This window comes from Taudactylus pleione, unplaced genomic scaffold, assembly GCF_031769625.1.
Source record: "Taudactylus pleione unplaced genomic scaffold, aTauple2 ptg000519l, whole genome shotgun sequence".
Taxonomy (NCBI): Eukaryota; Metazoa; Chordata; class Amphibia; order Anura; family Myobatrachidae; genus Taudactylus; species Taudactylus pleione.
The window spans coordinates 1,759,652-1,783,953 of NW_028284921.1; the positions used below are offsets into that span (position 1 = coordinate 1,759,652).

The window sequence follows — 24,302 nt, forward strand, 5'->3', positions numbered from 1 at the left end:
TTCAAATATATATACTGATCATAAATTTATGGTTCGGCATTAGAGCCCTGCACCATTTAGTGAGTGCTATCTGTAAAATATTTTTTGGATATAGCAGTTTGGCCCATGTTGGTAATACTATGATATGGCATCATAATTTACTTGTGTCAATGCTAACTTTCTTAGATTAGCAGACAGAGGGTGGACAGCCCTGGTTTGATTAGGGATGATAAGGGGCTGTAGATCACCTTATATCATACAGATTTGCTCTTACACTGGAGAACCCTGCAGTGTTTGATCAGAGAAATGGCAAATGACATCGTATGTTCCATAAACACTGTGTAATTTATGTTACTGGAATGAGTGCCACTCAGATGGTGGAAACAGAAGAATAGGACCAAGCCCGGGGCAGCACGTGGCCATATTATGATAACTCAGCTGACAGTATGTTGGCTCTATTCGGATTGGTGGAGTTATAAACTGGGGCAGGGGAAATGATGATGTCACAGCAGCTGAAATGACTGATTATTTTACTTTTGAGAATAAGTGTTTATCAAGTACAGATGTGTCCTCATACATCTAGCCTCAATAGACGCCTGGGGTGAATTAGCCGCCAGGTTCTATGTGACTGTTTACGCCAAATGTCTTTTTTTTTTTGCCTGAAAATGCACCAGGAGACTGCACTGATTAATTCTATATGCAAAACTTGTGTATCTGTAAGCGACAGTCTGTAAATGAACGGAACTTGGCGTGGAGGAAAGCGGTGACCGCTACATTGTAGCACTTCATATACAGTTTCAGATCCAGTTGCACACAGATAAGTTTCTTGTATCAGATTAATCCGTGCAGTACCCTGGTGCGTCTTGGTGACTATGACGCATCTTCGAGCGAAAATGATGCAAAACAGACGCTCATTGCAAGCAGGGTCGCACGGGACCTGGTGCGCTGAGAGGGACTGTTTGGCGTGACTGCCGCAATAGTGTATTCAGACACATCTGTGTCTTTTAAAGTGTCTTCAAGCTAAGTGTCCCCTAATCTGATTAAATGTATACCATCCCACACCTGATGCATTGCAAGGTTTTAAAGCTTCTGGCTATTTTTTTTTTTATATTTTCTTTTATGCTTTACTCATCAATGTAAAATTATTTGCAGTTCTATGTAATAGACTGAAGTTTCCATAGGGGTATACTACCACAGGATGTGAACCTTGGGGATTTTGAAATTGACGGTTGTATATTCTTATAAGGGAATACACGCTGTATAACATTTTCTGTTTTTATTTATTTTAATATTAGCAATATTTGTATGTTGTTTTGTAACTGTTTTCTGGCTGTTTTGTTTTATTTTGTTTGTTTGTTTTGCTGTCTTTTTACATATTGTTATGACCTTTGTACCTCAGGATCTCTCCACAATATCCAGCTAAACATTACTCTTAAGATCCAGACCGCTGGGTATCGCCCCCAGCTTATGTTAAAGTCAGGTAACCGCTGTTGAATTGAGCCGCACCCTGTCTTCTCCAGCACAGAATTGTGGTGTGGTCACTGGTGTTCTGCTTATGGTGTTGGGCTCTGTCTGCATTGCTCTTATTTGGAAAAATCACCTGGGTTTGTAAAAATCTTGTAATGTGTGGATCCACGTGTGGTGCATAAGCTGGTTGATGCTCATATCTTATATACCATTGGTCTATGCTGTCAGAGAGTGTTCCAGAAATATAACTGCACATTGAACTACAGCATCATTTAATATTGGGCAATATACAGTTGCGTTCAAGGAACTTGTCGGTAAAGAACAGGCAATGGTGATCTAATTGCCTGGGGACCTGCGGATCAATCAGTATTAGAAACTCCTAGCGTTAAAATAATTCCAGATTAACGTCCTCTTTTTACATAAGTAGGGTGTATAAGAATATGGGCCTGATTATGAACCGCACACAATGCCTGATATGAGCGCAGTTGGTCAATGTTTTATGTACTGCACATGTCCCAATTGTTACCGCACCAAGACCCAGAATGAATTTGGAAGTATATGGTTTTTAGTGGACATTACTGGGAGGTAACGGGGGTGGGTAGGCAGAAGCGGGTGTGTCACTGACCGCTGCTGCGTCTGGAGATGCACACCCACTCACACAGGACGCCATACTCAGACAGAGAAACTGTGCCGCTCATGGGGCTGGTGCATGTTTAGATGGCGCATCTAAAGATGCGCCAAGATGGATTTCTGCAGACGCCTCTGCATGTGACTCAGAATAAAGCCCTATATGTGGGATTGCACCTGTACACTGTATTTTACTATATACAGATCATTGTGGTAGTATGTCGTTCTATCCAAATATATTTTCTACAGCTGGTATAAACGGTACAGCATGAGTGAGTCTAGTCCATTCTAATCTCCAGAGAGAGATTACTGTATACTGTTTGTAATGCTCAAACATGTGTTACTGAGAAGTTCTGTGTTCGCTGTGATACTACTGGGAGAAAGCGGGTTTCTGCTAGTTTATATTGATGCACAAAGTTGCCTCCCATGGCTAGCTATATCTGATCCACGCTGAATGAGCACCGCAAAATGCTCTGATTTTGCACCAGTGCCTCATGAGGGTCCACCCAGTGCACAATGAGCAGCAGACTTACTCAGAAGACTTGAAGTGAAAAGTCCAACCTCCTGCTATTTTATTACTACCCCTTCAGTTTTCCTCCGAAGTTACTGTAACCATGAGTGAGGGGACATAACTGTTATTACATGTGTCACTTTATTTCTTGTGGAGAGTTCTATACATTGCTACACACTGCCCGGTGTGCGCTACTCCAACAAAGCTGAGCAAACATGCTGGTGCAAAATGCACCCCATTAAATACCTAAGATGTGACCGACTTCCAGCTCTGTACTGGTGTAAAGTGCAGTGCCATATGAGGAGTGGAAATTCACCATGTGCTCCACCATTCTGCAAGAAGCACTATTCCCCCCCCCAATTATCTACTTGGCAATGAACACTGATGCTGTACACTGCTTAGCTCTTCCCCTAAGACTGTGCAAACTTCATCCTCTCCTCAAACTCCATCTTCTTCTGAAATTGTACAAGCAGAGGCAGAAATCAGTCTGTACTTGTGAAAACTTTATCGTCTTAGAGTGGCTGGTGGTAAAAATTAAGGAGCAAATAATTCAACCTTTATTTTCACGAATAATACATATCCTTTCTGTACTTATGTCTTTAAATGAAAACCGATATTGGTCCTTTAAACATATGCTTATATAATTGGGGATAAAATATTAACATGAGTGCTAATAGGTTAGCAGATACTGGGTCATGGGGACCTTTGAGTTGAGTCTTAATCAACAATTTAAGAGTTCTGTGTAACAATTACAGCATTGTCCCATCCTAGACAATCACAATGTAGAGTTATAAAATCAGATCTGCCAGTACTGCTCAATGGCACTCCTTACTGGCTATCCATCATTTAGTACATTTTATTATTTGCATTTAATTTAGATATATTGGTTCATTGTACACTATGTAGACAAAAGTGATTGTACACTTACAGCAAATAGATCGAGATCTTATTGACGTCAGTACTTTGTACATCCACCACGTGCAGTGATCACTGCAGACACTCTTCTTGGCAAACTGTCCACAAGTTCCTGGACAACAGCAGGCGGTATGTTGTGCCATTCCGCCTTAAGTACAGTGACCAACTGTGACACTGAAGAAGTTCAAGTCGGCCTAGAACATACCCATCGCTCCAATTCGTCCCAGATGTTCTCAAAGGGGTTAAGATCTGGACTCTGAGCTGGCCAGTCCATCCAGGTTACCGAATTTTCTGTATACCAGTCCAGCATCAGGTGGCGTTGTCGCCCTGATAAAACATTTGTTTCCGTAGAACTGCAGGGGCATGGGCCTCCCTACGAAGTGTTCTTTAGTGGCCATTTGAAACTCGTTTGCAATGGTATGGATGGCATGCATTTCGCTTGCGCGGGGGTGTCTGATCACTTTTGTCTACATATTGTGGTTGGTCAGATTTCAGCCATTCCACCCTCTCTGATTGCTCACACATCCAGTTAGATTTGCTTGATCCAGTCAGTTAAGGATACGTACTTCTGGCCAGTGCTAGATTAATGTTTTGAAATGGCTAACCTTTTATGGTAATAAGGTATAGCGCTGGCTTCCAGGATTCAGTTGTTCCTGCTTAAGTAATTTATTTCCCAAATTCCTACTTCCACCTCTTGATGACGCCCCCTGGAACAACCTAATACCCTTCCTATTGTGGAGTTTACTTTAGTGGGGCTCAAACACTGTTCCCTAAGTGTTCCATTTTGTACCAGTGAGTGCGCCTATATGAGTTTAACCTTCCCGCTTGTTCATACTGTAAATCATGGAGGAAACCAGATAATATGCTGATACAATGCCATGCTTTTCTGATCATCACCAGCAAACGCTTTGTTTTCGGTGCTCCTCGGATGTCTGCCAGCACACCACAAATCACAGGTAGTAGTTCTGGATATTAATAAGACTGACTACGTATTTTGGCATTCCCACTGAAATCCTTCTGATCTATATAACTTTAATAATGGATCGTATAATCTAGAAGGAACTTTTTATTTGGTAAAACCTCACTTTCTTATATTAACCCTTTAAGAATGGACATGTCAGTGCCAGTCTGCCACCTGTATTCTGTAATGTATGAGTACGGTGTACACGACTGTAATATCCTACAAGTATTACTGTAAACTAGTGGTGTGTTCTTCATTACATCAGTGCTGTAGGAATTCTAAACAGTAATGATAAGGATATTCCAATAAGTGTTTTGTCCTGTGTGCCGACCCCACCAAATGGCCATTGTAGCAATGCCTAGGCCTTAAATGTTTGGTACAGAAGCATTAAATGGGGAATTGGGGTAATTTACCCAGTTGTAAGAAGTGCATTACCATCCATTGTACTGATGTATGCACTTTGTAAGTTAAAGAAAGCCAAATAAAGTTGTTTTTGTTCACTTCTGTTTGACAGGAGGGCCGGAGAGCAGTGGGAAGTCAGCAGTAAGTAATGTTACGTGGCATGGTTTGTGTTGTCAGAGTACTGAAGAAGCCGCCGAATATTTCACAGTCTGCCAAGCTAAGACAATGAACAGTAACGTCATACACAAATGCTTACCGGCTTTATTAAGATCTGTGTGACACTTCTGACAGCAATTACTCACTCTGCATCAGCAATTGGTGTAATCAGCTTACTTCCATCAGATCTTTAACGAGACTCTAACTTAAATAAAAAGAGTAATTCTGCCTTGCACAGCCAGGCAATGTATACCACCTAGTTGTGTGCTATTCCTCTGTGCAAAGTGTATTGGCAAATTCAGGTTGTGTCTGTTCCAGCTCTCATACTTTTCGCTTCTTGGCTAATTTGATCACATCCCCTCTAATGTCATACACCTTTCCCTAGGAAAAACTATTGTATTGTAAAAGGATTTCACACCCAGTCTAGGAGAACTATGGGGGGAGATAAGCATATTCTGGGGAAGAGAAGACAAACTGTACAACTGTTCTAAATGACAAGCTGCCGCCTTAGCACAATCCTAAAAAATATTTGAAGTCCTATATCAAGAATATTTTCTCCATGCACCCCTTAATAATAATAATAATAATAATATTACCATTTATTTATATAGCGCACACATATACCGCAGCGCTTTACAGAGAGAATATTTGGCCATTCACATCAGTCCCTGCCCCAGTGGAGCTTACAATCTATATTCCCTATCACATGCTCACACACATACACACTAGGGGTAATTTTTTTTGTTGGGAGACAATTAACCTACCAGTATATTTTTGGAGTGTGGGAGGAAACCGGAGTACCCGGAGGAAACCCACGCAAGCACAGGGAGAATATACAAACTCCACACAGTTAGGGCCATGGTGGGAATTGAACCCATGACCTCATTGCTGTGAGGCAGTAACACCGTCTGTGCTGCCCTTATTGATAACAGTCAAATACAAAGGAATGTTCCTTTGAGACTAATTAATGTCTTTATAGTGGTTATTCCTGCTATCAGCTGTATAGTATAGTGTATTTCAGGTGTACTTTAATGGCTTTTAATTCATTTTAAAGTAACACTGATATATTCTATATTCAATTTTTTTAAATTCGTGGCACTCTGAGCAGGAGGAGTACTTTTAAATATGCAGATGCCAGGGCTTCAGCTCTGGGTAATCAGTGATCCTTGATAACTGATGCCTTCTGTAGTATTCCATGGCTTTGGGGTGCAAGTTATTGGAGACAGCACACACAGGGCCTGATTCAGGTTGGACGCAATGCTGCGTTCGCAAGCAACCGGCCACTGCGAAAATATGCTACTGAATGCGTTCACACTGCCGTCGCAGCACAAGATGCAGATGTCCAGCACTACATAATACCCTCTTCTCACATCCGTACTAATGTGCAAGTATGCAAAATCATCGGTAACATTGAGTAACATCGGAGCTGCACACACACTTGTGGTTGTGATGACCCTGCCGCAGAAGTTGCTAAACGTCCTGCATGCAGTGAGTACTGGGTATGGGTTCACTGTGAATAATTTATGCACGCCCCTGCAACGGCGTTCGAATGCACTGACACGCCTGCGTTCGCATGACCGTCCCTTGTCACCACCCACAAACGACACTTCCTGTCAATCATTGAGTGGTGGGTCTGCGTACTGCCAGCGATCACATTCCCGATCGCAGCGCCTGGTTCGCGTACGCGCACTGCATCTTATACACATGTGCAGATTGCAAACATCGGCCGGCTGCGTGCGAACGCAGCATTGCGATCCAACCTGAATCGGGCACACAGTTCCCAGCTGTCCCTACATTTATAGGTAGGAACAAGCACAGACTTTAAATCCCTATAATTGTCTCTATTTCACCCAACATTATTGTTGTGCATTTTGGATGAATTTATAACAAGTATTTCAAATACAATACAATTTCATTCTAGTCATATTTTGTGATAATGGGAGAGGTGTATCAAACCTCCTAAAGATTGAAGAAGTTGCCCCAAGAAACCAATCCGCTTCTACTTATTATTTTTTAGAATGTTCATGATAAATGCTTGCTGGAAGCTATGGGAAACTTCTCCACTTTTCCACTTCCCCACTCTTTAGAAGGTTTGAGACGTCTCCCCCGATGTCCTGACAGGGACTGTAGTACAACAAAATGGATCCCTGCCCACTGGGGGACATGACTGACTGAAATGCACCACCTCAGAGCAAGCTGTTCCTGGAAATGACTATAAAATGCTCCCACCTATATAATGTACTATTATATCCCCAAGTAAATAGAATAAGGAAAAAAATGTGATTACAATTACTTCTAGATATTTCAAAATATGATATATTTTTTTATGTTTTCTGCTAGGCTTTGCAACCTCCGTTAAATTCCCCAAGTCGATTTTGCAACTGGGACCCGGAAGAAGAGCGCAGACGCCAAGAGCGGTGGCAGCAGGAACAGGAAAGGTTGCTTCAGGTATTGCTTTGTGAGCCCCTGGATCATTTGTGTTGTGTGTTTTTACTTTTATCAATTTTTGTTAGAAGTATATAAAATATAAATTAATTTGGAAGAAAACGCCCACAATATAAATGATGATGCATTGGTTCTAGTTTACACAGTTCCCGTGTAATAATATGAATTATTATGGAATGAGGTTCCTTTAAGAAATACAGTTGGTTCTACAGTAGGTGTAAAGGGGTCTTGGCAGAGTCTTCCCTGTCATGTTAATCTTTAACTTCATTTTTTGCAATAGGAAAGGTACCAAAAAGAGCAGGAGAAACTGAAGGAGGAATGGGAAAAGGCCCAGAAAGAAGTGGAGGAAGAGGAGCGTAAATACTATGAGGAGGTAAATTTATTCTGTAGAGGAATAAATGTGAGCTGTGGGATCAGGGGCATTGCGTGTCTCAGTGTTATCCAGTGAGTGCGGAGCAGGTCATGTATGTAGTTCAGGATTTCTGAGGTACACTGCAAATTCCACTTTGGCACTGTGCACCCCTATAATCACTGCATGGTGGACACCACAGAAATACTACTTTATTAAAGGGTAATTAATCTCCTAAAAAGTTGTATGTGTAGTTAAATGTGATCATATAAAACGGTGAGTTTTTTACTTGTCATTCACCAGGTTCCTGCTTGTTCTAATGGCCCCATGTCGCTCTCCATTCGCCACCTCTCGGACTGCTTGAAACCACCAGCCAGAGTCACGGGAGAGTGGCATTAGAATGTGCTCCACCAAAATATTTTATTTTTTTCGGAGTGGGGAGGAGGGTGGCATTATGCTGTTAAGTATCAGTCATCCCTCTACATACCATGTCAATGGACTTTCATAGTCAGCACTGCATCTATGGTCCACAGTTCACTTTGAACTCTCATAAACCCAACTAAAAGCCCTTGTACTTGGCTAAGCTGTGACCGTGGTTACAGTATACAGTGCATCCGGAAAGTATTCACAACTCTTCACTTTTTCCACATTTTGTTATGTTACAGCCTTATTCCAAAATGGAATAAATTAATTTTTGTCCTCAAAATTCTACACACAATATCCCATAATGACAACGTGTAAAAAGTTTTTGTGAGATTTTTGCAAATTTAATAAAAAAAAAAAAAAAAAAACATACATATTTATTCACAGCCTTTGCCATGAATCTCAAAATTGAGCTCAGGTGCATCCTGTTTCCACTGATCATCCTTGAGATGTTACTACAGCTTAATTGGAGTCCACCTTTGGTAAATTCAGTTGATTGGACATGATTTTGAAAGGCATACACCTGTCTATATAAGGTTCCACACTTGACAGTGCATGTCAGAGCACAAACCAAGCATGAAGTCAAAAAAAATTTCTGTAGACCTCCGAGACAGGATTGTCTCGAAGCACAAATCTGGGGAAGGGTATAGAAAAATATCTGCTGCTTTGAAGGTCCCAATGAGCACAGTGGCCTCCATCATCCGTAAGTGGAACAAGTTCGGAACCACCAGGACTCTTCCTAGAGTTGGCCGGCCGTCTAAACTGTGCGATCGGGGGGAAGGGCCCTAGTCAGGGAGGTGACCAAGAACCCGATGGTCACTCTGTCAGAGCTACAGCGTTCCTCTGTGGAGAGAGGAAAACCTTCCAGAAGGACAACCATCTCTGCAGCAATCCACCAATCAGGCCTGTATGGTAGAGTGACCAGACGGAAGCCACTCCTTAGAAAAAAGCACATGGCAACCCGCCTGGGGTTCGCCAAAATGCACCTGTAGGACTCTCAGACCATGAGAAGCAAAGATTGAACTCTTTGGCTTGAATGCCAGGCATTATGTTTGGAGGAAATCGGGCACTGCTCATCACCAGGCCAATACCATCCCTACAGTGAAGCATGGTGGTGGCAGCATAATGCTGTGGGGATGTTTTTCAGCGGCAGGAACTGGAAGACTAGTCAGGATAGAGGGAAAGATGAATGCAGCAATGTACAGAAACATCCTGGATGAAAACCTGCTCCAGAGCGCTCTTAACCTCAGACTGGGGCGACGATTCATCTTTCAGCAGGACAACGACCCTAAGCACACAGCCAAGATATCAAAGGAGTGGCTTCAGGACAACTCTGTGAATGTCCTTGAGTGGCCCAGCCAGAGCCCAGACTTGAATCCAATTGAACATCTCTGGAGAGATCTGAAAATGGCTGTGCACCGACGCTTCCCATCCAACCTGATGGAGCTTGAGAGGTGCTGCAAAGAGGAACGGGCAAAACTGCCCAAAGATAGGTGTGCCAAGCTTGTGGCATCATAATTAAAAAGACTTGAGGCTGTAATTGCTGCCAAAGGTGCATCAACAGTATTGAGCAAAGTCTGTGAATACTTAAGTACATGTGATGTCTCAGATTTTTTTTTATTTTTTTTTTGTTATTAAATTTGCAAAAATCTAAACAAAAAAACTTTTTACACGTTTTCATTATTGGGTATTGTGTGTAGAATTTTGAGAACAAAAATGAATTTATTCAATTTTGGAATAAGGCTGTAATATAACAAAATGTGGAAAAAGTAAAGCGTTGTGAATACTTTCCAGATGCACTGTATGTATCCCGCCTATAATAATATATCATACAATAAGGATGAGGCCAGACTTTGATAAATATGTTGATTGTTGTTGGTGGATTGTAATCAAAAGAACCTAATAATAATATATCATACAATAAGGATGAGGCCAGACTTTGATAAATATGTTGGTTGTTGGTGGATTGTGGGCAAAAGAACCTCAGGTGTGGCTGACCTTACATTTTGTGAAGCCACAGTTAACCCTGTAGCCTTTGTCCTTAACCCTCAGTAGCCGGTCAGATGTCACTGTGCTGCAAGCACTTCAAACCACTAAAACAGAAACTTTTTTTTCTTTACTTGATTACGGGTAGTGCCATATATTTCCATGCATAGAATACTCATGTTACTTCCCTTTGAAAAATGTTTTCTACAAATGTGTCAACACACATCTATCCTCTGTGCGCTGTAAGTCACGTTACATATAACGCGTGATAGCCGCGTGACTCTGTAGCGCAGGGCATCTTCTCGTGCGACTTTTAACCTGCCAATTTGTCTTATTCATACAGCGATGTGAATAGGACGCACATCAAGCTCCTGCCGATTAAAATATGCGGAATGCCTATGTTCTGTGTGCAACCGCGGGTGCATCTGCATGCACAATGCTACATTACAGTGTCAGCGGCTATGACATGCTACATTACAGTGTCAGTGGCTGTGACATGCTACGTTGCAGTTTCAGCGGCTGTGACATGCTACGTTAGTGTCAACGGCTTTGATGCTACATTGCAGTGTCATGCTAAGTTAGTGTCAGCGGCTGTGACATGCTGCATTACAGTGTCAACGGCTGTGATGCTACGTTGCAGTGTCAGTGGCTGTGACATGCTACGTTGCAGTGTCATGCTTCGTTAGTGTTAGCGGCTGTGACATGCTACGTTAGTGTCAACGGCTTTTATGCTACATTGCAGTGTCATGCTACGTTAGTGTCAGCGGCTGTGACATGCTACATTACAGTGTCAACGGCTGTGATGCTTCGTTACAGTGTCAGTGGCTGTGACATGCTACGTTAGTGTCAACGGCTTTGATGCTACATTGCAGTGTCATGCTACGTTAGTGTCAATGGCTGTGATGCTACGTTGCAGTGTCAGCGGCTGTGACATGCTTCGCTACAGTGTCAGCGGCTGTGACATGCTACGTTGCAGTGTCATGCTAAGTTAGTGTCAGCGGCTGTGACATGCTTCGTTACAGTGTCAGCGGCTGTGACATGCTTCGTTACAGTGTCAGCGGCTGTGACATGCTTCGTTACAGTGTCAGCGGCTGTGACATGCTACTTTACAGTGTCAGCAGCTGTGACATGCTACGTTAGTGTCAGCGGCTGTGACATGCTACGTTACGGTGTCAGCGGCTGTGACATGCTACATTACAGTATCAGCGGCTGTGACATGCTATGTTAGTGTCAGCGGCTGTGACATGCTACATTACAGTGTCAGCGGCTGTGACGTGCTCCGTTACAGTGTCAGCGGCTGTGACATGCTACATTACAGTATCAGCGGCTGTGACATGCTACGTTAGTGTCAGCGGCTGTGACATGCTACATTACAGTATCAGCGGCTGTGACATGCTTCGTTACAGTATCAGCGGCTGTGACATGCTACGTTACAGTGTCAGCGGCTGTGACATGCTACGTTACGGTGTCAGCGGCTGTGACATGCTTCGTTACAGTATCAGCGGCTGTGACATGCTTCGTTACAGTGTCAGTGGCTGTGACATGCTTCGTTACAGTGTCAGCGGCTGTGACATGCTACGTTACGGTGTCAGCGGCTGTGACATGCTACATTACAGTATCAGCGGCTGTGACATGCTATGTTAGTGTCAACGGCTGTGACATGCTACGTTACGGTGTCAGCGGCTGTGACATGCTACATTACAGTGTCAACGGCTGTGACATGCTACATTACAGTATCAGCGGCTGTGACATGCTTCGTTACAGTATCAGCGGCTGTGACATGCTCCGTTACAGTGTCAGCGGCTGTGACGTGCTCCGTTACAGTGTCAGCGGCTGTGACGTGCTCCGTTACAGTGTCAGCGGCTGTGACGTGCTCCGTTACAGTGTCAGCGGCTGTGACGTGCTCCGTTACAGTGTCAGCGGCTGTGACGTGCTCCGTTACAGTGTCAGCGGCTGTGACGTGCTCCGTTACAGTGTCAGCGGCTGTGACGTGCTCCGTTACAGTGTCAGCGGCTGTGACATGCTACGTTAATGTCAGCGGCTGTGACATGCTACGTTAATGTCAGCGGCTGTGACATGCTACGTTAATGTCAGCGGCTGTGACATGCTACGTTACGGTGTCAGCGTAGCATTTTGCATGCACATACATGCAGTTGCACACACATATATGCGCGCGCATATAATTTTAATCCGTAGAAGCTGTTTGCGCTTCCTAAGGCGCATTTGAAGGTAAAAAAGTCTCACGAAAAGGTGATCAGCGCTACCGAGTCACGCCACGACATGGTGCGACTAGAGGGGCTGTTTAACCTGCAAGTAGGCTAGATGTATGAGAACACATCTGTATTCCTTCAGTTCATATCTTCTGTATGTCTCAAAAGATGAAGTGTAACTGCTGTAGGAATTAATGTTTTCTAGGAAAGGAAGATCATTGAAGACACAGTGATGCCATTGACTGTATCCCCAGTCACCAGTGTACACCATGGTATTTCTGAAACCAATGGGAGCTCTGTCACCAGCCATACAGAGCCTATCCCGGGAGAACAGGAAGAGGCCACCGGAGAGGTAGGAGCACCAGCCCTCCCGATGTCACATGGCAGTTCTGTCAATCACTGTATGTCAAATAGCTTAAAGGATATTTCAATTAAAAACCTTTCCATGTGTTTGAAAAAGTATCTAAGTTACTAAAAAAATTCATTTACAATTCAGTTTATTTTTTAATGCTCTCTAAGGCATAGACGTAATTTATATGAAAAATGTAGACATAAGAGGAACTAGCATCCATTTTTATCCACAGAACGTTATGAAACAGAGCCACCCTGTGGCCATGTAACTAGGAAAAATAGTACAGCACTTGCCAGATATTACTGTTCATTATCTCTGAAATGAAGCGTTTTATACTGTTGTATAATGAGGACCATTTTTGTATTTTTCAACATGTTTTGTATTTCTTTTGGAAACATAAGAATCTAGCATGCTAAATGTTTTGATTTTATTACCTTATAAATAAAAAGTCAAATGTGTTGCTATTAATACACTAAATTAAATGCTTAAAGGACATGTCGGCAAACTTCTATCACAGGTGATGAACGCTGCTTTTAGACAGAAGTACATAGTAGTAAAGTGAGCTATTAATGATCCTGGAACAAAGCTAATGTTTTCGGTAAACACTATGATAATAATAAAGATAAACATATACCAGTGGTGATCTGTATTTCATCAGCTTTCTTACAATATTTTGCCTTGCGGCCTGTTTGACTCGTTTCATCCTTGTAATTATGAAATTGATTCCACGTTTATGTGAGGCACTATTAATAAACAGTTTGAAGTGGTTGCTGAAATGCCGGTCTTGGAAAACCAACACTACCTTTAATGTTATTTTGGTTTGTTTGCAGCCATGGAAAGAGGCCAAAAAGGATAATGTACAAAGAGAAGATGGCAATCCACAAGTGCAGCTATGGACACTAGAGGGAGCTCTGCGTAGAACAGACGAGGAACAGATGAAGAGAAATATGTAGGTGTTCAAGTTGTTGGGGATATAAGTTGCGGGTGGAGTTCGTATTTCACAGCGAAACTGTATGTCATGAGGCTCCCTACAATTACCCAGTTGCCGTTGTATTACATCTCTGCCTGACTGCATATGAGAGATGGTAAAATGTCACACAAACTGTGTACAGTGCTACCGAAGACCCATAGACACCAGTTTTCCAGCAGTAGTATCTCTATTCCCCATAGATGTCAGTATTCCAGCAGCAGTAAAGCTATGCCTCATATACACCAGTATTCCAGCAGTAGTATATCTGTGCCCCATACATACCAGTATTCCAGCCTCATATACACCAGTATTCCAGCAGTAGTATATCTGTGCCCCATATACACCAGTATTCCAGCCTCATATACACCAGTATTCCAGCAGTAGTATATCTGTGCCCCATATACACCAGTATTCCAGCCTCATATACACCAGTATTCCAGCAGTAGTATCTCTGTGCCCCATAGAAACCAGTATTCCAGCAGTAGTATCTCTATTCCCCATAGATGTCAGTATTCCAGCAGCAGTAATGCTATGCCTCATATACACCAGTATTCCAGCAGTAGTATATCTGTGCCCCATACATACCAGTATTCCAGCAGTAGTAATGCTATGCCTCATATACACCAGTATTCCAGCAGTAGTATCTCTGTGCCCCATAGACACCAGTATTCCAGCAGTAGTATATCTGTGCCCCATAGAAACCAGTATTCCAGCAGTAGTATATCTGTGCCCCATAGAAACCAGTATTCCAGCAGTAGTATCTCTGTGCCCCATAGACACCAGTATTCCAGCAGTAGTATATCTGTGCCCCATAGAAACCAGTATTCCAGCAGTAGTATCTCTGTGCCCCATAGACACCAGTATTCCAGCAGTAGTAGCTCTGTGCCCCATAGAAACTAGTATTCCAGCAGTAGTATCTCTGTGCCCCATAGAAACCAGTATTCCAGCAGTAGTATCTCTGTGCACCATAGAAACCAGTATTCCAGCTGTAGTATCTCTATGCATCATACATACCAGTATTCCAGCAGTAGTATCTCTGTGCCCCATAGAAACCAGTATTCCAGCAGTAGTATCTCTGTGCACCATAGAAACCAGTATTCCAGCAGTAGTATCTCTGTGCCCCATAGAAACCACTATTCCAGCAGTAGTATATCTGTGCCCCATAGAAACCAGTATTCCAGCAGTAGTATCTCTGTGCCCCATAGAAACCAGTATTCCAGCAGTAGTATCTCTGTGCCCCATAGAAACCACTATTCCAGCAGTAGTATATCTGTGCACCATAGAAACCAGTTTTCCAGCAGTAGTATCTCTGTGCCCCATAGACACCAGTATTCCAGCTGTAGTATCTCTGTGCCCCATAGAAACTAGTATTCCAGCAGTAGTATCTCTATGCCCCATAGACACCAGTATTCCAGCAGTAGTATCTCTATTCCCCATACATACCAGTATTCCAGCAGTAGTATCTCTGTTCCCCAATAGACACCAGTATTCCAGCAGTAGTAATGCTATGCCAGATAGACACCAGTATTCCAGCAGTAGTATCTCTGTGCACCATAGAAACCAGTATTCCAGCAGTAGTATCTCTGTGCCCCATAGAAACCAGTATTCCAGCAGTAGTATCTCTGTGCCCCATAGACACCAGTATTCCAGCAATAGTATTGCAATGCCCCATAGATACCAGTGTTCCAGCAATAGTATTGCAATGCCCCATAGATACCAGTGTTCCAGCAATAGTATTGCAATGCCAGTGTGAGACACTGTACTGAGACAACTTTATCCATTGAGGGTTGGGTGTCTGGGACCCATCAAACTTTTGTGTCTGGTTTTTACATACAGTCACCATATTCAAGTGTGATACAAACCCGTTTTTCTCTGCTCCATCTCGTCCCTTTTGCTCCATGCGATGCTCAAATCAACTTCTGAATGTCCCAAATCCTGGGGTTTTTTTTGTAGCACAGTCCTGACTTTAGGGTAAGAAAATTCACCAGCAGACATAACGGTGTAATGTGCTAGGCGTGAGGTATAGAGGTATTGTTCCAGTACTGCCACAATGATATGGCAGTGCTTTGGGCATATGGATGGCTGTCATGGCTGAATTATGTCCTCCTTTCTGTTTCTCAGAAGATGTGAAGTTCCTCAGGTAAAACTCTGCAGGTTTCTTTTCTTTATTTCTTTTTCTACTCATTTGATTTTCTATGATGATCCTTGTGCAGAGAAATGGCGCCTCCCAGCCTCTGCCACCCCCAGGCACGGACCTCCTGTGCGTAATGCTGCATCCTGCCCTGGAGACTTGGCTCTCATTAACAATACAGCACAAAATTATTACTTTACCCTTTAATCCCGGAGACTGTCCCAGGTTTTAAGTATTATGTTTTGTCCATTCAAATGTTATTGTGGTCTAAATAACTTAGTAACATGTTTTTCAAAAATAAAAACAACATATATAACCATGATCAGCAGACCTGTGCCGACGGGGCTCGTAGTGCAGAAAGGTCAGCACCCTGGGAGTTGTAGTGCAGCGCAGTGTCCTTGCATATTGTATTACAATCTAACACGCTGTCTATGTTGGTTAGGACCTTGCTGCAGAATAGATTACTTTTAGGCTTATTAAAGGGGACTTATCCTGGTGTGTAACATGTCCACTAATTCCAGCAGATTTGAAACAGAAGAGAGGACGTCTGTGGTGGAAAGCGACCAGAAGCAACAACAGCAGTGCAACACATCCCGCAAACTTCACTTACACTTAGGTAAGCAATGCCAGTCTAAGATCCGGATTGTTCACTGATGGCACATGGGCACTGCCCTACAATCCACTAACATTACTGATCTTGTCTGACACATCCTCCTGTAACTGGGCACATATGGAGGAGTCATCCTTGTGGTGTGCAGACTGTGTTCTCAGGGACAGCGCTGCGGATCTCCCCACAGGAGACTGGATCTGATTGCTGGGACACCAGTAACATCACATAATCTGCTCCTGGGAATAGAGCCACAATATATACACTATTAGTGAGAAAAGAGCTTATGACCAGTGATATAGTAGAAGTCTGTGGATTTTAGGCAACCTGATTATATTTGATAATGTCCTTTTTTTCCACTTTACTTGTAATGACAATAAAGCCATGCCACATATGGGACTTACAGTACACCCAATAATAAGAATTGTCCCATTTCACAAAGTCTAAAAGCATGCCATTGGCTGTCATTTTATACATCTCTATCAATGGTAGCCACAATACCAGTATCATACTGCTGATTGAGTCCCTCACATATACTATCATATATAGATCATGATGGAGGGAAAGTTTTTAAATAGCTTTAAAAATGCACTTTTGGAGCAAGTGGCTAATTAGCTTCAACACATAAAGTTAAACATTGAAAAGTAACTGCTGATGTGGATGTTATAGGAAAAATGACTAGTACTGTGATCATAGTTTCCTACATGGAAAACCAAACTTCTTTGCCCGCCTGTCTCGTTTCTTGCCCTGCCCGCCTGTCTCGTTTCTTTCCCTGCCCGCCTGTCTCTCTTCTTGCCCTGCCCGCCTGTCTCTCTTCTTGCCCTGCCCACCTGTCTCTCTTCTTGCCCTGCCCACCTGTCTCTCTTCTTGCCCTGCCCGTCTCTCTCTTCTTGCCCTGCCCGCCTGTCTCTCTTCTTGCCCTGCCCACCTGTCTCTCTTCTTGCCCTGCCCACCTGTCTCTCTTCTTGCCCTGCCCGCCTGTCTCTCTTCTTGCCCTGCCCGCCTGTCTCGTTTCTTTCCCTGCCCGCCTGTCTCGTTTCTTTCCCTGCCCGCCTGTCTCTCTTCTTGCCCTGCCCATCTGTCTCTCTTCTTGCCCTGCCTGCCTGTCTCTCTTCTTGCCCTGCCCGCCTGCCTCTCTTCTTGCCCTGCCCGCCTGCCTCTCTTCTTGCCCTGCCCGCCTGCCTCTCTTCTTGCCCTGCCCGCCTGTCTCTCTTCTTGCCTTGCCCGCCTGTCTCTTCTTGCCCTGCCCGCCTGTCTCTCTTCTTACCCTGCCCGCCTGTCTCTCTTCTTGCCCTGCCCTCCTGTCTCTTTTCTTACCCTGCCCTCCTGTCTCTTTTCTTACCCTGCCTGCCTGTCTCTCTTCTTACCCTGCCCTCCTGTCTTGTTTCTTGCCCTGCCCGCCTGTCTTGTTTCTTGCCCTGCCCGCCTGTCTTGTTTCTTGCCCTGCCCGCCTGTCTTGTTTCTTGCCCTGCCTGCCTGTCTTGTTTCTTGCCCTGCTGCCATCTCTAAAATGCATGCTCTCACAGGCAGAGTGCTCTCCCAAGTGTCTCATGTCCGTCCGGTTTGTCCTGGTCTGTATGTCATGTCATATGCTGAGTTGTTTCTTGTATGCTACAGAATGTGTTGTATAACTTTGCACCCATGCATTTATTATTCAGGCCTATACCCATATACATGTTATTATGTTTTCTGATTTTTTTTTTGTGCTCAAATTAGATTAAAATAAAATGATTTTTTTATGTTCATAATAACATCGATATTTTTATTTGTTTATATTTTTATTACCAGGAGTGACATCAGAATCCCATTTATCTGAGGATGTGAGGTCTCTAAATAATTGTGTTAATAATGACCGTATGCAGCAGAGAGCGCCCTCCTTGGATTCAAAGGGGTGAGTTGTCTGTGATGTCTGCAACAAGCAATATAGGGCCTGATTCACTACGGATCGCAATATAGCGTACACACGCAGTTCAGTGTGATAGTATGCTAATCCATAGCAATCGCAATGCTGCCGCAGCACTACATACGGACGCCCGCTTTACCTTACACGCGAATCCGTAATGTTTAGCAAGACTGCGAAAACATCGGTACAATCCAATACCATCTGACCCATGCGCACCGTTAAGGCAGGTCAGACCTCACTCAGGAATTGCTTACTTCAGCGCACGCTATGAGGCCTCAGGCTGGTTAAGGTATTGCAGTGGATAATTTATGCACGCCCATGCAACGGCGTTCAGAGGCACTGGCACGCCTGCGTTTGGCCGACCAACCCCTGTCACCACCCACAAACGGCACTTGCAGTCAATTACTCTGCCATGGGTCTGCCTGGTCACTGCGATCGCAATGACTGGTTCGCGCACGCGCACTGCATTGCGTACTCATGCGCAGAACACAACAATCGGCCGATTGTGTGCGTATAAGCAACTGCGATCCGCAATGAGTCGGGCCCATAGTGCATTACTGTGTGTGCTGAGTAGGAAAACCTTGATTTCACCCAGATGCGCAGAATCTCAACAATCGGTTTTATTTTTGTTTATAATCAGAAACAAATTTCCATGAACTAAAACTTTTTTACTGCTTTGTCTTCCAGGGAATTGGCTTCTGTATAACTCATTAGTTATTGTATACATGTTACTGCATTCATGGAGCACAAAGGTTCTCGCTCCCATATTCCGTTCCTTTCCCATTGTCTCAATCATTTGAATTATGCTTGGAATGCTAAATTGTAGCAGTATCTAATATATAGTAATCTCCTTTGTATTTTGCCTTTAAAATCCCAAGGAGTGCGATTGCCACCAGCACTAGAGGAGTGAGTGGGGTGTCTGGGTTGCTGCATCGCTTATAAGGAGTTGTGTCATTTGCTTTTCAAATCCTGTTTGCAATTCTTGTCCGTGACGCGCTGTTATGCCTGGCCTGCTCATCATGTATAAGGTGTAATTAGCAGGGATCATAGTAACTATTGTGTTCATACTGGGTACACAAGGACATGCAGTTGATGAAGTTGGCAGAGGTAGACTATCTTGCAGTCAGAGCATTGAATGTTAACAGCAGCACAGAATATTTAAGCTCAGCCAAATTGGAGCAGCAAGGCCAATGTGTAACCAGTCCAAACAGCGCAGGAATAGTAATGAGAGAAGATTGTAGCATCGAATCACCTCTGTGCATATTTCACGCATCCAAATCACCTTTAGCTTTTTACTGCCTAGTTCTTTCACATTATGTTTCTTTACTATATTTCTTCACTTAAATAATGTTTTGTCTTTTGATACAGATCCGCTTCCTGGGAGAACACAAGGGACATTGACTATTCCATGCAGTCTTCTACACCACAATGCCAGTCACCCAACAGGTACAAAAGGTCATTAGCCATTAGCAGAGTATTGCATAGGAACCTGCCCCTTGCATATGTGCGTAGGTAACACTATCCTTGCTCTTCATCAGGTCTGTGAGTGGGAAGAAATTGTGCTCTACGTGTGGCCTTCCTCTGGGCAAGGGGGCGGCCATGATAATAGAGACACTCAGTCTGTATTTCCACATCCAGTGCTTCAAGGTTTGAACCTATCTTATACATTTTTCTATAGTAGCAAAAATGGCCCAGCGTTTGCTGGTGTGAGGTTAGAAGGTCCAGCTAAGTGGTCTCCAAGCTCCTTACCCCAGCAGTCATATATTGTACTGAGGAGACCTGATCACATCCGTGTCAAATATTATGTTAATAATTCAGACAACACAGCAGGTAATGACCTGAAACTAGTGTGTCTTGAATAGGAGTTGGAGAGCAATACCCTTCAGCACTTTCTCCTCTCTACTATAATTGCTGGGCACTAGGACCCAGAGACATTAGGAGGTGCAACCTCTGATCTGTTGATGTCATGGCTGGGTTACTGCTCATCTGCAGCTAGTGCCATCCTTACTGTGTAGTGTGTCACTGTACTGTGCAGATGCACAGTACATAGCTCCTGATTTGAGACCCCTAAATACAGCTGTTCACCCCTGCAATACCGCTATTCTACTTACCCCTGATACCGCTGTGTTGCAGCTGGTGCCCATTACCCTGTTGTTTTCAATAAACCAGAACCCTGGTTATGGGCTTTCTGTGTGGCCTAACAGTCACTTTTACAAATTTGCCTGACTCCTGTTGTGACCACCACCCCAATAGTGATGACAGTGACTCAGAGCAGAGGTGTAGAGGATGTTGGATTATTATATTGAAACGTTATATGGTCAAAGGGTCTTTTAAACTTAAAGGCGTAAATTCAGGTCCTGACACTGTGTACTGACTGTGCGCCATGTAAGTGTATATGTTAATATTGTAATCCTCCTCTCTTGCCCCTGTCTAGTGTGGGATCTGTAAGGGACAGCTTGGTGATGCAACTACTGGAACAGATGTCAGGATTCGCAATGGCCTTCTAAACTGTAATGATTGTTATGCAAGATCCAGATGTGAGTATTCTTTATAGAGAGAGAGCTTTATAACACTACACTTAGTGGATGGAGAAATCCTCAGTCCCTTGTTCTATGCTGCCTCCATTCCCCTCCTCACACTATGACATGCAATACTGGCCACATGCTGTCCTGTCCTCAGAGAATCACATGAATGGGCAGGTACCGGCCTCATACGAGATCAGTCCACTCCTCTCCTGAGATACCATAACCTCTGCCAGGGGTGTAAGTAAATAGGTGGTTTATCTCCACCCTCTGCAACATATAGAGAAACCTGTAAGAGATGAAGAACACCAAACCCTGGTCACACACACACCTTACATTGTTGCTGAAACAGACTTATTTTTGGGCAAACTATGATTATTAGTATGAATGGCAGTGTCCACTTTTTTATCCACATTATCTAAACTTGCCCCATTTTAAGATAGAGATGTATTTTTTATGAATAAAGTTAGGTGTATATTATTGTTGCTATAATATTCATTACACATGTTCTATGTCATTTTGCCCAGCGGCCGGCCATCCTACACCGTTGTGACTCCACCATCTGCCATGAGAAGCTTCCCAGGAGGGGATGTCACCCTCCGGTATGGGCGGACTCCAGACAATCACTTTACCTGCAGAGATCCTGACGCTACTCTCATGTTGAGAAAGGAAAACTGTGTGTGGTGCTTGCTAGTTTACTTCATTGTTTTAAGATTTACAGACATTCATTTGTGAGAAGCATCTGGTGGATATAATCTATCAAACACCACAAAGACATTTCTATTTCTTCATTATTTGCCAAGAAGAGCATGGTCAGGCCCCTGGTTTACTGTTACCCAAGGGGAAGGCTTTTGGTGATGTGTCCAAGTGGTTTGCTCTCTGCTACATGCTCTAATGTGCCTCTTTTAGTTTACCATAGACATTAAGGGTGCATTTCATTGTACTTCTAATCATAGGGCTTCACGTTATGCACAAGTTCCATCACACCAGCAAACACAAGTACAGCTAACTCGCAGCAAGCTTGCGGTGCTGTGGGATAATCCTAGGGTAACACTGCCTACAGCTGGGATTGCTAGAGGAACAGGAAAACCATGAGATTTATACGCCTCACTGTGTTCTTGCGATTGTCGAACAGATCTTAAATAAGATGAATATTTTTATACTCTATTTAGTCACCTATTGCAGCACTCGGTAAGACTAAAGATCCTTATGTGTAAAATCTCTATACAGTGCAGACAGCTTAAAGTCTCTTACTGTCCCACTCTGTGCAGAAACTGTTGCCTCAGCATTCATTCTGTGACCAGGACTGTAATGTGTGTAATTCAAGATGCTTGTGCAATTTATGAGTGGACACAGTTGCATGTCGCACAATGTTTAGTAGGACAAAAGACACAGCTGCATTTCTCCATTGAGACACTAGGTGGCGCCATCATACTGAAAAAATTCTGTCAGTGGTTATTCGTGCCTCTCCCACTCTGTTATACGGTTTCAAAGTGGAGTGTTTACACTGAGCATTGGGTTTGGCACAAGAAAAACATTCTTTCTCTATTGTACTTGGTTGTCTGAAACAAGGCTCCTGTGCAAAACACTTTGAAAATGTTTGTAGAGCATAGACAACTTCTCTTAATTAACAAGTGCACTATTAATGGTATGGGATCATTATCCTGATGTGACAGGTGTGACTATTCTGCCTCTAACCAGTAACTTGGTGTGTAACGTAATGAGGAAGAGCTGAATTTTTTGTTTTGTTTTCCCTATTCATTTCTGGAGAAAGGTTTTCAGATTGTTTAATGCAGAGTGTGAGTTACAACTGATTCTCATAGCTAGCTGCTGGCAAGTCAGAGCTCTATCAGCAGGGGATCCCCAGTGTTCGGGCCCCCGGCTCAGTGTCTCAGCGCCAGGCACCCTACAGACTTTACACAAGAAGCTAATGGACACCTTTCCTTGCAAGGTGCCTTATTAGTGTGTAACAGAGTTTGTCTCATGTCCACGTTTTCATTTTCCGTAAAAGTAAAAAAATATATATATATTCATTTTGCTGTTGTATAAGCAATAACATGTCTTATTAAGCTCGTAGGAACTATTTATTTAAGCAATAGTTTGTTTTGCATGTGTTTACTATTCACTAGATCTGGTCCCTTTATCGTTTATTGACCATATATGGTTGTGTTACGTTTTCAGCATTAGCTACACAACGTAACATACAAAAAGGTGCCTTACATGCAAAAGCTGTGTCCCACTACGGCAGGCGCAGCCGATGCAATAGCGCTACAGTACATGACGGAGAGGGGGGTGGTGTCTGTGCTGATCACAGCCCTGGAAGACTGAAAATACTAATTAAAGCGAAAATAAAAGTTTTTGTGGTTTCCTTAGTAGACTTTGTAGACGGCTTGCATGGTTCCTGTTCCATGACTGATGAAGTTGCATTGGCATCTACAAATACCTTATACCTTATTCCAGCACTGCACATAACATGCACAACATAAGCATGAGAATAGTTGTTGGGTTTTCCCTTCCAATTATTTTAATCCACTGAAACCATGTGTAAAATTACAAGTCATATTTGTTATTTCACTGACCCATCTTTTACTTGTCTACCAATGGAGATTTAATATTTAGGCTGAAAAGAACATTTTACATAGAACATATGATGCGGCTTGTACAAAATATCAGCATTTCAGTGCTTTAAAGTGGTCACCAGCACAACCTATACTGTATGGACTGTTGAAGTCTTTCTACCAAGCTACCTGGATATGTCAATGTCTGTATTGCATTGCAGCCTCTTTCTTGGATGTACTGCCAGTAGGACTAGTTGGCTACCCGGTTGCCTAAGAAACAGTCCCATCCAGTCGTTTCATCACCTTTATCCTCAGCACCGCAATTAAATGTACATTTACCGACGGGCTTACCAAATAAGGGGCTAGCGTGTGATTGCATTGTACTTTTTCCTAACAAAGTGTATCTGTGTGCAATCTTCTCCTGTCAAAGAATAAAACATTTAAATTCTCTCTGTACTTATGGTCTTGCCGAGTATTTTTTTTTATAATAATTATTATTACCATGTTAATGGTTTCTAGAACAATTAACAGAACGGCCTGCTCTAAGTCTTGCAAGAACAACAGTACATCTAGCAGCTATTTTCTTTTTTTTTTGTCCCTTTTTAATCTATCCGAGATTAGCGGTTCTGTGTTAATCTGTGTTCATTGTGAGGTTTATTCTGGTTTGGTGCATATTGCCTTAACAGGGGGGACAATGTACTGTCGGGTTCCAATGTTCTATTCAATTCGTATCACCCTGGTCAGATGGGTGTTAATTAAAAAAGCATTCTTAATGCATCAGCTTTTATAGTAAATGTATGTTTATAAAGAAATAAAATATTGCAAAAA

General features: G+C 43.1%; 1 protein-coding gene across 5 annotated transcripts in view; it reads left to right on the plus strand.

Annotated features, from left to right (window-relative positions):
* Window positions 1-23,930, plus strand: part of LIMCH1 (LIM and calponin homology domains 1) — a 265,674-nt gene extending 241,744 nt beyond the window's left edge. For 2 of the 5 annotated variants that reach the window (XM_088450571.1, XM_088450573.1), the window contains 11 exons: window positions 4,975-5,003; window positions 7,359-7,466; window positions 7,744-7,836; window positions 12,637-12,783; window positions 13,614-13,732; window positions 16,406-16,500; window positions 18,280-18,382; window positions 19,763-19,849; window positions 19,933-20,041; window positions 20,829-20,931; window positions 21,444-23,930. In XM_088450571.1, coding sequence (XP_088306697.1) covers window positions 4,975-5,003; window positions 7,359-7,466; window positions 7,744-7,836; window positions 12,637-12,783; window positions 13,614-13,732; window positions 16,406-16,500; window positions 18,280-18,382; window positions 19,763-19,849; window positions 19,933-20,041; window positions 20,829-20,931; window positions 21,444-21,469 — 1,019 coding nt within the window. In that variant the 3' untranslated portion in view covers window positions 21,470-23,930. Of the gene's footprint in view, window positions 1-1,378; window positions 1,460-4,974; window positions 5,004-7,358; window positions 7,467-7,743; window positions 7,837-12,636; window positions 12,784-13,613; window positions 13,733-16,405; window positions 16,501-18,279; window positions 18,383-19,762; window positions 19,850-19,932; window positions 20,042-20,828; window positions 20,932-21,443 lie in introns of all 5 variants that reach the window. The other 3 variants (XM_088450569.1, XM_088450570.1, XM_088450572.1) reach the window with 3 other exon arrangements.
* The last annotated feature ends 372 nt before the right edge of the window (window positions 23,931-24,302 follow it).